The sequence below is a fragment of the Pristiophorus japonicus genome, chromosome 2 (genome assembly GCF_044704955.1).
Source record: "Pristiophorus japonicus isolate sPriJap1 chromosome 2, sPriJap1.hap1, whole genome shotgun sequence".
NCBI lineage: Eukaryota > Metazoa > Chordata > Chondrichthyes > Pristiophoridae > Pristiophorus > Pristiophorus japonicus.
The window spans coordinates 316,860,703-316,875,624 of record NC_091978.1 but is presented as its reverse complement, the minus strand read 5'-3'; the positions used below and the strand labels follow the sequence as shown (position 1 = coordinate 316,875,624).

At 43.0% G+C, this 14,922-nt stretch overlaps 1 protein-coding gene and 1 non-coding gene across 3 annotated transcripts; one reads left to right on the top strand and one right to left on the bottom strand.

Annotated features, from left to right (window-relative positions):
• Positions 1–630: 630 nt before the first annotated feature.
• trnag-gcc (transfer RNA glycine (anticodon GCC)) lies at positions 631–701 on the bottom strand. The gene has a single exon. It is a non-coding gene; the product is annotated as a tRNA-Gly (tRNA).
• A 244-nt stretch (positions 702–945) lies between these two features.
• On the top strand, positions 946–5,438 carry LOC139247834 (dolichyl-diphosphooligosaccharide--protein glycosyltransferase subunit 4). Of its 2 annotated transcripts, XM_070871809.1 has the most exons (4): positions 986–1,052; positions 4,281–4,377; positions 4,912–5,058; positions 5,260–5,438. In XM_070871809.1, exon 3 carries the CDS (start codon positions 4,913–4,915, stop codon positions 5,024–5,026), a length of 114 nt encoding a protein of 37 aa, XP_070727910.1. In that variant the 5' UTR covers positions 986–1,052; positions 4,281–4,377; position 4,912; the 3' UTR covers positions 5,027–5,058; positions 5,260–5,438. The 2 variants fall into 2 exon arrangements, with proteins under 2 accessions (XP_070727907.1, XP_070727910.1); XM_070871806.1 differs by lacking the exon at positions 4,281–4,377 and having other exon boundaries at positions 946–1,052.
• The last annotated feature ends 9,484 nt before the right edge of the window (positions 5,439–14,922 follow it).

Genomic DNA, 14,922 nt, shown 5'->3' with positions numbered 1-14,922 from the left:
GCATGCTCCGGATTCAAGGACCCTCCCTTCAATGCCGCCTATCGCGCCTCCTGCTGGCCTATATGTCCCGACCGAATTCGCTCACGAGAGTCCCGCCCGCGGAACTACTAATGAAACGTACACTAAAAATTCGACTGCCCCTCATTCATCCAGTCATGTCAGACATTGTTGAGGGCAAGCGCCAGTCCCAAAATGAGTGTCATGACCGTAACTCAAAGGAGAGATGTATAGAAATCGATGACCCTGTATTTGTTCTTAATCACGCTTTGGGGCCCAAGTGGCTGACTGTAATTGGCAAAGAGGGGAATAGGGTCATAGTGGTCAGACTTAATAATGGACAGATATGCCGCAAGCATCTGGACAAAATATCTGAAAACTTTTCTCGGACAAGAGAAGCAAAAAGCAAAAAAATTGATTTTTTTTAGTAAGTGCATTTTTCTGTTTTATTCTTTGATATGTTTAAATTTAAAATGTTTTAATTAAAAAAACTTACATTCATTCCCAGTTATACTTTCCTGTGCACAAAATATGTTGTTAAAATTCGAATCTATTGTTCTTTTGATTACTTCAGGCTTTGATGTGCATATTTGATGTGTATAAAATGATTAAAACTATGAAAAAGGTTAGCTTTGCATTGGCCGGGAATCGAACCCGGGCCTCCCGCGTGGCAGGCGAGAATTCTACCACTGAACCACCAATGCATCTGATAAAATGTAGAGCAATTATATTCATAAGCGTTAGATTGAAACAGTATCACTCAGATGTATTATATTATTCACTGTTTACATCAATGATATCAAACATGATCCGTTTAGATTCACAGGAACTCGGGGCCGGACTTGGGTCTGTCTTTTTATAAGTGGCGCAGTAGTTGGGGATTAACAACTGGGTCCTGGACCACCCTCCTGACACGTGATCAGGGCCGCGGGCTCTTCGAACAGGTGCCCGAACGTGTTGACGTAATCACGTCGAATCCCACAGTGCCCCTGTTGCAGAGACGTGGCCTGAAGTCAGGGTTGGGGTGGAGTGCTGTTTACAGGCCCCTCAGTCAGGTGAGTGCGTTATTTGGGCGGGGGTAGCATTTTGTCTTTTAAGGTAGTAGCTAATCACCGAGATGCGTGTCGCCTCCTGGCACCCCCCAGAAACGCTAAAGTAGGCCATTTCTGGAGGACTGCGAGCAGAGTAATTTCCCTGCGCATCTTGGTAAAGAAAGACTTGCATTTATGTAGCGCCTTTCACGACCACTCGGCGTCTCAAAGTGCTTTACAGTCAATGAAGTACTTTTGGAGTGCAGTCACTGGGTGTTGTAATGATTAACCAATAGAATGACGAAAGGGGGCATTGAAAGGGCTACTGATTTACTGGATAACACATGTTATTGTATAACATCCTGTGATATTTTTATTGGTGTTTTTTTGTGGGTATAAGGTCCCTATTCTGTCCATCAGTCCGTGGAAAGTGTAAATCTGTGGCCATGATACCTAATGAAAAGAGTTGGAGTGAGATTCTTGTTTGATTTGAGGTATTAAGTTTGCAATAATCAAGCACAGACATTGAGTCTTGATAACTGTGCTGGGTTGTTCATTTTTTTGCCTGCATTATATGAATCACTAAAAGCTAATGGAATAATTGTACGAAAGCAAAATACTGTGGAGCTGGAAATTAGAAATAAAACACAAAATATTGGAAGTACTCAGCAGGTCAGGCAGCATCTGTGGAGAGAGAAACCAAGTTAAAGTTTCAGGTCGATTAGCTTTTGTCAGAACTGCCAGTTGATGATTCTGCTATTCCCGTGATCGGGGCCCAGGAGAGGCGTGTGTTTGGGGCTCAGAAGAGCCGAGGGCCCAGGGGCAACATAGGCCAGTCCCTACTGCGATATGTGTGCGCGAGGTCTATGCAGCAGAGCAGGTCTACAGTACTGGTTAATCCTTGCCACTGGATAAAGACCTAGCTCTGTCTAGGCATTGTGGTGGCTGATGTGCAACGATCACCACACGTTTAAAAAAAATCCACGCACAGACATCTTCCACCCTTAAATTGGAGTTCAGGACTGGAATATCGGGTCCTTCATTGAAACATCTGTGAACCCATGTGGAAGCAAGTCATCCTCATTTGAGGGACTGCCTATGATGATGATATTCCCATTTGCACATCTAGACCTGTCTTTTGTTTCTTTACTTGTCCTATTATGATCTCCTTTTGCTTTGTAGAATCATACCTTTTTTGTTGTTTAATCACTCTTGCCTTCCAGCCTAGCATGGACCTTCCCTTTTGTTCTTTTCTCATGTCCCCCTTTCCCTGCCTCTGTACTTGCTTAAAATCTGTTGCATCTCTAATTCTAACTTTTTCCAGTTCTGACAAAAGGTCATAGACCTGAAATGTTAACTATGTTTCTCTCTCCACAGGTACTGCCTGATCTGAGTATTTCCAGCATTTTTTGTTTTATTTTAATGGAATGTTGGCCTTTATCTCAAGGTCATTGGAATACAAAAGGGTGGTGGGTGGTTATTCAGTTGTATGCAGCCTTGGTCAGACCTCATCTGGAGTACTATGTTCAGTGTTGGGCATAGTATCTCAGGAAATATGTATTGGCCTTGGAGGTGGCATGGCACAGATTCACCAGAATAATACCAGACATAAGTGTTAAATTATGAGGTCAGGTTTGCATAAACATGTTGTATTCCCTGGCACTCAGATATTAGAGGGATGATCGAGGTGTTTAAAATGATGATAAAAGGATTTGATGGGGTAGATATAGAGTAATTATTTCCTCTGGTGGGGGAATCCAGAACGGGTGGCATCATTTTAAAATTAGAGCTAGCCCATTCAGGAGTGGAAATAGGAAAGGTAATGGAAATCTGGAACTCTCCCCAAAAGGCTGTGGATGCTCAGGCAATCCCACCGCAGTCAACCCTACAATGCCCTCCTTGCTTGTATCTGGGAACTGGTGCCCAAGTCAGAAGAGCTGTCCCATGGACTATTCAAGCAATACAGTACTCTTATCATATCTATCAGTCAGCAACCTAACTTCTCTGTCACTGTTCTTGGGTCTCGCCTGTCCACTGGCAGGTAGATCAAAAAGAGATGAGGGTACGGTGGTATATAGTTGAATAGGGATTCCCTGACGTTGACTTAGTCAGGACCCTATAATGTCTCATTGCTTTAATAAAACAAGACTAAGGAAACCTCATTTACATTACCACCTGACTGACAAATTAGTACTGCTCCCTGTTGAACATACTTGAAGGAAGCACAGAGGAAAGCAGGGACACAAGTGAGGGACTTTATTGTTCATCACAAATGGCTTGATATCGCTACTAACTGAGCTGGCCAAATACTTAAGGCTACCAGACTCGGCCTGCATCAGATGGTGAGAGAGCTAATGCGATTAAGTGATCTACCTGTTCCAGATATGCCTATCTGTGATAGCATTGGTAGAAGTGATTAATGCGTAGTTATTGTGAAGACATAGTGACAACATCCTCCAACGTGTAGTGTGGCAATACCGCCATGCTAAATGGAACAGATCAAAGGCAGATCTACAACCCAAGGCCGCAGCAGCATAATATCAACACATTATGTAACCTCGTGGATCTGACATGTTCCTCATTCCTCCTTCATCAAGCCAGGCGACAACCGTGGGAGGTATAGATGGGTGTGCAGGAGCAGCACCGGGTGTACCTTAGAATGTGTCCTTGCTTCCTTCTACTTGCTTCAGCTGCATACTAAACACCAAAAGGAGCAAGTGATCTCACTACCTGCACATACGATCAAGAATGGCGGACAATCAGGCAGCTAACGGAGGGAGGAGGCTCCATCAACTTCAAGATGTATGTGAGTGATGGAGACAACATGCCAAGCGAGTTCAGCCAAAAGTGTCAAATGAACAACTTAACTCTGCGTCCACCAGCAGTTCCCACCATCATAAATGCCAGTGTCCAGCTAATTTGTTTCACACCACATATTAAGTGGTTGAGTAAGCTAGGCACAGAAAAGGCTTTGACAATATTCAGATGTGCTGAAGACCCATACAACTGAATTGGACTGCCCCCACTAGGTTAAAATCCTGGAATTCCTGACCAATACCATTGTGGGAGCACCATCAACATCAGCGCTGCTGTAGTTCAAGAAGGCGGCTACCATTGTTTTAATGAGAAGCATAATACTGCAGATACTTTCTGATGCAAGGTCATCGACCTGAAAGCGTTAACTTTATTTCTCTCTCAACAGATGCTGCCTGACTGCTAAATATTTACAACATTTTCTGTTTCCTTTTAAAGGCAACTAGGGATGTGCAATAAATATGGCCTTGGCCATGTCCTGAGAACAATTTAAAAAAAATAAAAAGTCCTGGTCTGTCCTTAAGGCAGTTTGAAGGTGAGAAGCATCGCCTTCATTTGGAAAAGATGGGTGAGGGGATGCAACTGTATCAATGACAATTTGAATTGACTGTTTCTTTAGGATTTCAGGATGGTGAAATAGTGATCGCGTAATCTTGTGAAGCTAAGATTTTAGTACAGCATAATGATAGGCATATGAATGTTTTAACAATATTCACTTCACCTGTAAAAATACTCAATTGTAGATTTTTGTGAATAATATGAGTTGTATCTAAAACATGGATGAAGCTGGTGTTTACCTATATGTCTAATGGTGGTGGTAATTTGAAGCAATTAATTAATGGTATCTCACGAGGCATATTGTGTATCATTAAAACATACTGGTTTAAGTGCAATTTACTAGTGACAATACTGATTTGAACCTGGAACAAACTGCTTCTGAGGTGACCACTCTTTTTTGTTTTTATCTGCCCAACTTTGGCACCCATATATAAAAATCCCCAAATAACAGATATTTTGCTTAAGATGCACAAATATTTCTAACGTGATGTTGGTCTTATTTATCTTGCAGGATGATCACAGATGTACAGTTGGCGATCTTTGCCAACATGCTGGGAGTATCCCTTTTCCTCCTTGTTGTCCTATATCACTATGTTGCTGTTAACAACCCCAAGAAACTAGAATAATGGAATAGCACATGAGCATAATACTGGGACAGGTATTGAACCACATGTATCGAATAACCACGGGATCTTGTAAATTTGTTATGGTAATATAGGCATGAGTATGTAATGTATAGCTTCATAGGTTTTAAAATATTGGTTTGTGAATTCTTAGTATGAAATGCAACAAATCTCCAACAAGAGGCTTGCCACATTCTGTAGTACACAGGAATTATTTTAAACTTCTTGTTTTACAGTATGAAGATTAGGACCAATAACAAATTGATTACTTGAAAGATGGAAGCTAGCTTAGCAGATGAAACATGTTGCACATTGGACTTTGCAAATACCACAATAAAGAACAACTGCAATGAGTGTGTTTTGTACTGAAGAAATGTGGATTGTCAATAAATATTTGACTTGTTAAAATTGCAAACTGCATTTCTTTGTGATTCCTTTAAAATAATCTGTAGCACAAAATTGCCATAAACACTATGTAAATAGTGATGTTTGCTATCCTGCCTCCAATCAAAAGTAATAAAGTAACGGGGGTAATTTGATATGTAGTAATAACTTGCAATGTGATGGAAGATGTCACCTAAAGGCCAAGGGGGTTTTGTGCCTTCTTGCAGCTCTGATATCCAAGGTTCTGTAATATCAGTTTATGATCAGATAGCATGGTAGCATAACCCATTGCTGTAGCAATAATATTCTGGAAAAGGGATATTTACTGCTACACTTGAAATTATAGAAATTTACAGCACAGAAGGAGGCCATTCGGCCCATCGTGTCTGCCTGTCTGTAGCCTTGTAGGTTACAACACTTCCAAGTACTTATTAAATGCAATGAGAGTTTCTGCCTCTCTCATCCTTTCAGGCAGTGAGTTCCAGACCCTCACCACCCTCTGGGTGAAAAATGTTCTCAACTCCCTTCTAATCCTACCAATTACGTTAAATCTATGCCCCCTGGTTATTGACTGCTCTGCTATGGGAAATAGGTCCTTCCTATCCATTCTAACTAGGCCCCTCATAATTTTATACATCACAATTAAGTCTCCCCTCAGCCTCCTCTGTTCCAAAGAAAACAATCCCAGCCTATCCAATCTTTCCTAATAGCTAAAATTCTCAGTTCTGGCAACATCCTCGTAAATCTCCTCCTGTACCCTCTCGTGCAATCACATATTTCCTGTAATGGGGTGACCAGAATTGTACGCAGTATTCTCGCTGTGGCATAGTGTTTTATACAGTTCAAGCATAACCTCCCTGCTCTTGTATTCTATGCCTCGGCAAATAAAAGAAAGTATTCCATATGTCTCCTTAACCACTCACCTTCAGAGATCTGTGGATGTGCACTACAAAGAACCTCTGTTCCTCTACATGTCTCAGTATCCTGCCATTTATTGTGCATTCTCTTGCCTTGTTAGCCATCCCCAAATGCATTACCTCACACTTCACCGGATTGAAGTCCATTCACCACTTTCCTGCCCACCTGACCAATCCATTGATATTTTCCTGCAGTCTACAGCTTTCTTTCTCATTATCAACCACACGGTCATTTTTGTATCATCTGCAAACTTAATCATGCCCCCTACATTGAAGTCTAAATCCTAGAATTGTTACAGCACACTAGGAAGCCATTCAGCCTGTTGAGCCCGTGCCGGCATACCTCAAAAAGCAAGGGACCTAGTACTGAGCCTGTGGAACCCCACTGGAAACAGCCTTCCAGTCACAAAAACACCTATTGACATTACCCTTTGCTTCCTGCCGCTGAGCCAATTTTGGGTCCAACTTGCCACTTTCCCTTGGTTACCATGGGCTTTTACTTTACTGACCAGTCTGCCATGTGGGACCTTGTCAAAAGCTGTGCTAAAATCCATGTAGACTACATCAAATGTGCTACCCGCATCGACTCTCCTTGTTACCTCAAAAAATTCAATCAAGTTAGTCACACTCAACCTGCCCTTAATAAATCCACGCTGACTGTCCTTGATTAATCCATGCCTTTCTAAATGATGATTAATACTGTCCCTCAAAATTTTTTCAAATGATTTTCCCAGCACCGAGGTTAGGCTGACTGGCTGTAATTTCTCGGTCTATCCATTTCTCCCTTTTTTAAACAATGGTACATCGTTAGCAGTCCTCTGGCACTACACCTGTAGCTAAAGAGGATAGGAAAATGATGGTCAGAGCCTCTGCTATTGCCTCTCTTACTTCTCTTAACAGCCTGGGATACATTTCATCTGGGCCTGCTGCTTTACCTACTTTCAAAGATGCTAAACCCCTTAATACTTCCTGTCTCACTAAATCTAATATTTCACAATCTTCCTCAACTACAATGCCTGCATCATTGCTTTCTTGTGAAGACAGGTGCAAAATATTCATTTAGAACCATACCCACGTCTTCTACCTCCACACACAGGTCACCTTTTTGGTCTAATAGACCCTAATCTTAATTATCCTCTTGCTCTTTCTGTATTTATAAAACATCTTTGGGGTTTTCTTTGATATTTGCCCATATTTTTTCGTACTCTTTGCTTTCCTAATATTTTTAATTTCACCTCTGCACTTTCTATACTCCTAGGCTTTCTGTAGTATTTAACTCTCGGTACTGACATAAGCTTCCCTTTTTTTTTGCCTTGTCTTACCTTGTATGCCTCTTGACCTGCAGGGGGCTCAAGATTTGGGAGTCTCATTATTTTTCTTTGTGGGAGCATATTTGCTCTGAACCCTCAAATGCCTCCAACTACTCTTGACACAGATTTACCTTCAGATTTTCTCTGTTAGACTAGGTTATGCAATCCCATAATTGTGTGCAAACTGTTAACTGTGGTTCATAAACCTTACTCTTTACAAATGGCACAAAAAATTAATCTTTGACACATGAAATTTAAATAGTTACCTATTTTCCTTCCCTCCCCAAGGATGTTAAATTCTCCTGATTTCTTTGTGCCACTTTTCCTGCACATTTTTAGGTACATGTAAGCAAACCTGGTTTCAATCATATGATAAACCTTGTGTACATACTGGTGAAAGTAGTAAGGGAAAAATGAAACTGGATTTTTGTTTTTTCACTTGTGCATGCAAGATTTAAAAAAAATATTTGTAACTTACTGGTTGCCTTTGTCTGTCTTTCCAGTACAGGTACTTTGCTTCTCTTTGTTTCTTTTTCTGTTTTTTTTCCTTCCTTCTGTTTTGATCCTCAATCTTATTTCCCTTGGCAGCTACAATAATTGCACTTCGTGGAACCTTAATCTATATCACACACTTATTTTTCTCTGTGGCTGTTGTACGTCCCATGTGCTTTTTACCTCAATTTGTTTTTTGCAGATTGCCATCTCCACTAATATTGGGCTAAATTTTCCCCAGTGATTTGCGCCATTTTTTTGGATTAGGCTGTTTTTTTTGGCGTATTGAGTTAAATTTTTGGCCTATTTTTTTTCAAACTTTCCCCCTGCGATCTGTGCCAGCGTAACGGACTTAGTTACGATTTTTTTAGGCCAGTTTTTTTTTTCCCCTCATGTCTGCGCCGGTTTTTACAATTGTTCGCAGTTTGGCCAACATTTTTCTCCATTACATTGGCATATCTGACCACTCCCAAAAAACCTTCTGGTAAGTTAAGAAACCAGCGCACATTCACAAATCTGCGCTGAAAAGACGCCATTGTTTTTAAATCGAAGATTTTGGAGGGAGTCAAGAATATTGTCAAAATCAATAATAAAGTTCAACTTTGTTTTACCTGTCAATGTAGAAGTGTAAATTTGTTGGATTTCATAAGTTTTCTCACGCCACCACCGAACGTCTTGAAGAAGGCCTGGAGGGTTGTAGGTTTGGCCGGCAGAATTGGCTTCGTGTCTGGCCACAGCGGCTCGGGGTTCAGCTACAAAACAAGCCGGGGAGAGGAGGGCGGCGAGAGGAGAGGAGAGGAGAGGTAGCCGATCTTACGGTTTGTAGCCCGGAGAGGGAGAGGGAGCTGATCTTGCGCTTGTAGCCCGGGGAGGGAGAGAGATAGTCCATCTTGCGGCTTATAGCCTGGAGAGGGGGCGAGAGATAGCCGCTCTTACGGCTTGTAGCTCGTGGAGAGTGAGAGTGCCTGATGATAATGATGTGGAAGATGCAGGTAACGAGCAGGAGGATGATGATGACGAGGATGAGGAAGCCATGCAAGTGCCTGAGGCCAGAGCATGACTGCGGAGGAGAGTGGGCCATCGTGCTCCTTTTAACAATTGCTCAAGTCTTGCACCAGCAGCTCATCTGTGATCGCTTTACTGATGTCTGAGGGCTCAGCGACAACTATTCCACATGGTCATGTTTATTGTTTGGAGCTGTTCAGTAATTGTGTTTATGGAACATGATTCAGTTTTAATGTAAATTATATTTTATTCAGAAGTTTACAATGTACTTAGCTTTAATAAAATTATTCTTTTATCAAACTTTACTTTAATATCACTCTTTAAGATCACTTATAAACTTGTAAATTTACACAACTTACAAAAAACTTTTAATTTGAGAACAGTTACAACAGTAACAATAATAATAACAATAACAACAGCAAAGAAAGGCTGCACCCATTTCTCATCTCCCTTAGTCTAAGACCGCCTGCTGCACTTGGTCTTGGACTCTCCACCACCCCTGCCCGTATAGTAACATAGAAAATAGGGTCAGGAGTAGGCCATTCAGCCCTTCAAGCCTGCACCACCATTCAATAAGATCATGGCTGATTATTCCCTCAGTACCCCTCTCCTGCTTTTTCTCCATACCCCTTGATCCCCTTAGCTGTAAGAGCCATATCTAATTCCCTCTCTATTATATCCAATGAACTGGCATCAACAACTCTCTGCAGCAGGGAATTCCACAGATTAACAATTCTCTGAGTGAAGAAGTTTCTCCTCATCTCAATCCTAAATGGCCCACCCCTTATCTTAAGACTGTGTCCCCTGGTTCCCTAACATTGGGAACAATCTACCCACATCTAACCTGTCCCGTCCTGTCAGAATCTTGTATGTTTCTATGAGATCCCCTCTCATCCTTCTAAACTCCAATGTATAAAGGCCCAGTTGATCCAGTCTCTCCTCATATGTCAGTCCAGCCATCCCATGAATCAGTCTGGTGAACCTTCGCTGCACTCCCTCAATAGCAAGAACGTCCTTCCTCAGATTAGGAGACCAAAACTGAACACAATATTCCAGGTGAGGCCTCACCAAGGCCCTGTACAACTGCAGTAAGACCTCCCTGCTCCTATACTCAAATCCCCTAACTATGATGGCCAACATACCATTTGCCTTCCTCACCGCCTGCTGTACCTGTATGCTGACTTTCAATGACTGATGAACCATGACACCCAGGTCTCGTTGCACCTCCCCTTTTCCTATTCTGCCACCATTCAGATAATATTCTGTCTTTGCATTTTTGCCCCAAAGTGGATAACCTCATTTATCCACATTATACTGCATCTGCCATGCACTTGCCCACTCACCTAAACTGTCCAAGTCACCCTGCAGCCTCTTAGCGTCCCCCTCACAGCTCACACCGCCACCCAGTTTAGTGTCATCTGCAAACTTGGAGAGATTACACTCAATTCCTTCATCCAAATCATTAATGTATATTTTAAAGAGCTGGGGTCCCAGCACAGCCCTGCGGCACTCCACTAGTCACTGCCTGCCATTCTGAAAAGGACCCGTTTATCCCGACTCTCTGCTTCCTGTCTGCCAACCAGTTTTCTATCCACGTCAGTATATTAACCCCAATACCATGTGCTTTGATTTTGCACACCAATCTCTTGTGTGGGACCTTGTCAAAAGCCTTTTGAAAGCCCAAATACACCACATCCACTGGTTCTCCCTTGTTCACTCTACTAGTTACATCCTCAAAAAACTCCAGAAGATTTGTCAAGCATGATTTCCCCTTCATAAATCCATGCTGACTTGGACCGATCCTGTCACTGCTTTCCAAATGCGCTACTATTTCATCTTTAATAATTGATTCCAACATTTTCCCCACTACTGATGTCAGGCTAACCGGTCTATAATTACCCGCTTTCTCTCTCCCTCCCTTTTTAAAAAGTGGTGTTACATTACATTCCAGTCGATAGGAACTGATCCAGTGTCGATAGACTGTTGGAAAACGATCACCAATGCATCCACTATTTCTAGGGCCATTTCCTTAAGTACTCTGGGATGCAGATTATCAGGCCCCAGGGATTTATCGGCCTTCAATCCCATAAATTTCACGCCTAATAAGGATATCCTTCAGTTCCTCCTCCTCACTAGACCCTCGGTCCCCTAGTACTTCTGGAAGGTTATTTGTGTCTTCCTTCGTGAAGACAGAACCAAAGTATTTGTTCAACTGGTCTGCCTTTTCTTTGTTTCCCATTATAAATCCACCTGAATCCGACTGCAAGGGACCTACGTTTGTCTTCACTACTAATCTTTTTCCCTTCACATATCTATAGAAGCTTTTGCAGTCAGTTTTTATGTTCCCGGCAAGCTTCTACTCGTACTCTATTTTCCCCCTCTTAATTAAACCCTTTGTCCTCCTCTGCTGAATTCTAAATTTCTCAGTCCTCAGGTTTGCTGCTTTTTCTGGTCAATTTATATGCCTCTTCCTTGGATTTAACACTATCCTTAATTTCCCTTGTTAGCCACGGTTGAGCCACCTTCCCCGTTTTATTTTTACTCCAGACAGGGATGTACAATTGCTGAAGTTCATCCATGTGATCTTTAAATGTTTGCCATTGCCTATCCACCGTCAACCCTTGGTGGTGGCGCAGTATTTTTGGGCTTGGTACCAAGCTTATTCCTTCTAACATCTCGGGTACTGCGCACCTCTTGAGGGTCGGGGGGGCCTCAGCATCAGGCCACAAGTTGGAGGGCCCGGCTTGGGGTTCTTCAGAGGCTGGTGTGAGGATTGCAGTGAGAGTGGCAGGTGATTCTATCAATGGGTGCGGGGTCTGTGCGTGTTCCCTTGCAGCAGCTAACTCACACATGGCGTCCCTCATGCACCCTGACAGTATCTCTGCTGACTGCAACAATCCCTCCCTGATGGCCAGTACTACCTCTGACATTCCTTCACTCAATGCCAGTGTCGTGGTTTGCACTACCCCTGACATTCCCTCCCTCATGGCCAGTGATATGGTTTGCACTATCTCTGACATTCCCTCCCTCAAGGCCACTATTCCCTCACTGATGGTCCCGGTGAGTGCTGTTACTTCTCCCGACAGTCCCGCTACCTCATCACTCACCCCACTGATGGTGTCCAGGAGTGATCGGGTAAGGTCAATGCTCTCCGCACTCAATGACATCATTTGAGCCAAATCTGTTACGTCCTGCATCTCAGGAGAGCGTGGTCAAGCTCTCCTTTTCCCTCCCCACCCTGAGTGTGGCTCGTTGCATCCCACTGGGACCCGCAGCCTGGGATAGTGGTGTCCTGGGTGTGCCTCGCTGCACCCCACTACTGGGACCCACAACCTCGGAAGGTGTGAAACCATGGAATGTCCCACTAACACTCAAACCACTAGTCATGGAAGGGTCTGGCACCTCCATGAGCGGCACATACTCCATATTTACAACAGTGGGAGCTTCATCCAGCTCAGTTCACTTGCCCCCCCCTCCCCCATGTTCTTGGCCCGGAGGGTTGGATTGTAAGATGTTCTCTTCAGGCTCCTCCTCATCTGAATCTTCCGCATCATCAGGGTTGGTCTCCAGTTCTGCAAAATATAACAGAACAAGCAAATGGTTAGCAGCAGAGGAGGGGGCAGGGTGAGTGGCATGAGTAGGCTCACACATCGCAGGCCAGGCAGCGGGTTGATTTGAAGGGCCACAATGAATTTGCAGGACTTACCCTCTCCCTCGCATGTGGGCCCAGCTTGTGCAGTACTGATTTCTCCAGGCAGGACCCATCAAAGCAGTGACCCTCTCTTCCAAGGGTGCCAGTGGGTGCAGATTTGCCTGGTCTTTTCCTGTTCGAGTTCTTTCCCCTTTGTTTGTGCCACTTTCCTCTGCAAAGATGAAAATGCAACTTTTTAGAGAGGGTATCTTTCTGCTGGGTGGGACATATACAGCTGGTCACATTTACAATTGCATTGAATAAATGAAAATATTACTTACACTAACTACTTGACCAAGGTCCTGCCATTTCTTTTTACACTGGCCTCCAGATCTTGTGGTGTTCACCATTGCACAATAATCTTCTGCAAGTTGGTTCCAGCATTTCTTCATTTCTTTGGGTGGAACTTTTATGTGACCTCTGCTGGTATCCAGCTCCTGCCATCTGTTCTCAATCACAGTAACTAGTAACTAACTTCTTCCAGCAAGAAATTCTTGGTCCTTGGTCCGCGTTGCATCTTGTATTGCTCCAGCTGTGATTTTTCCAATGCTCTCACACAGCACTCCTCTCACACACACACACAACTGCCTCTTTAAAAATGGCCGATTGCCAAATCCGAGCTGTACTGGGCATGCGTGTCCATTGGAACGATGTCAAAAACGTAATTTTTTTTTCCGCGCATGTGCAGAAGGTGCGATATTATTTTTTGGCGCAGACAGCAGGCTCCACCCCTCGAGGAGACTGGACACGCTGCACGGCACCAAATTCGAATGATACATCGGGGAAACTTTGGCAAAATATTTCTGCCGCATTTCTGGCCTAGAAAACACGGTGTAACTCTGGCAATACACCAGAAAACGGGCTTGGGGAAAATTGAGCCCATCAGTTCCACGACGAGACAACTGGAAGACTGGAAGGGAAAAGAATGGGTGAAACACAGTTTCTGGAATGAGTTAGTGCTACAAGTAGCTGCAAATGACTACAACAGAGAGGAATTAAATTCCATATGTTTCATATTCTCCTATCATCTAGGCCTGATATTAAAACTATCGTATGCATTACCAAGCTATTATACACCGACGCTATCCATAATTCCAATGTAGTGATTTGCAAGGTATAACCATCAATGTTGTTACACATTATCATTATCGCCGATGTGACTGCACTTCAAAGAAAAACAATTTATTGCATGGGAAGTGATTTGACATTTCTGGGAAATTTGATGAGCTGCTCTATAATGTAAGAATATGAGTGTGTTTAGAAGGATTAGACATTGCAGGAGTTAAATGACCCTAAGCTTTTGCTAGAACAGCTATGCTGCAAAATCCACTGCTTTTGAATCCTCAGGATGATGTATAATAATTATTATTGTAAAAACTAATTGTTATTACTAGAAGAGAGGGAAAGGACAGTGAGACTTGAAGCTGCCCACACCCTTATCTCTCTTGTGGGAATGCTTTTGTAATTTGTTGAAATATGACCAAGTGATTTTACTATTTTTTGGTATTGGGCTTTCCTAGATTGCAGCTTAACAAGTTTGCTAGTCTATAGTTTTAGTACTTCAGTTTTATTTCACCCCTGTTAAAATTAGGGAAAAGGAGATGTCTAAATCGATGTTTTATTTACAATTAGAATTCTTGTCTTCAAGGTCGTGGGGTCAGTCATCAACAGAAGAAACAGAAAACAAGAACAGAAAAAGCTTATGCTACGGCTAAAAGGCAAATAAGGGAGGCCCAAGGTCTGTGCCTGGACACACAACTTGCCAGGCGCATGATTGGGTGGAATGGGGACTATGGAAGATACACGATTGGATGGATTTTTCTGCAGTTCCAGTTTTTGGGGTACATCTTCAGGGGTTGGGTCATTGGTAGCACCTTTGCCTCTGAGTCAGAAGGTTGTGGGTTCAAGTCCCACTCCAGAAACTTGAGTACAATAATATAAGCTGACACTCCAGTGCAGTACTGAGGGAGGGATATGCTGTCAGAGGTGCCGTCTTTCGAATAAGATGTCTGCTCTCTCAGATGGACATAAAAGATTCCGTGACATTATTTCGAAGAAGAGCAGGGGAGTTATACCTGGTGTCCTCGCCAATATTTATCC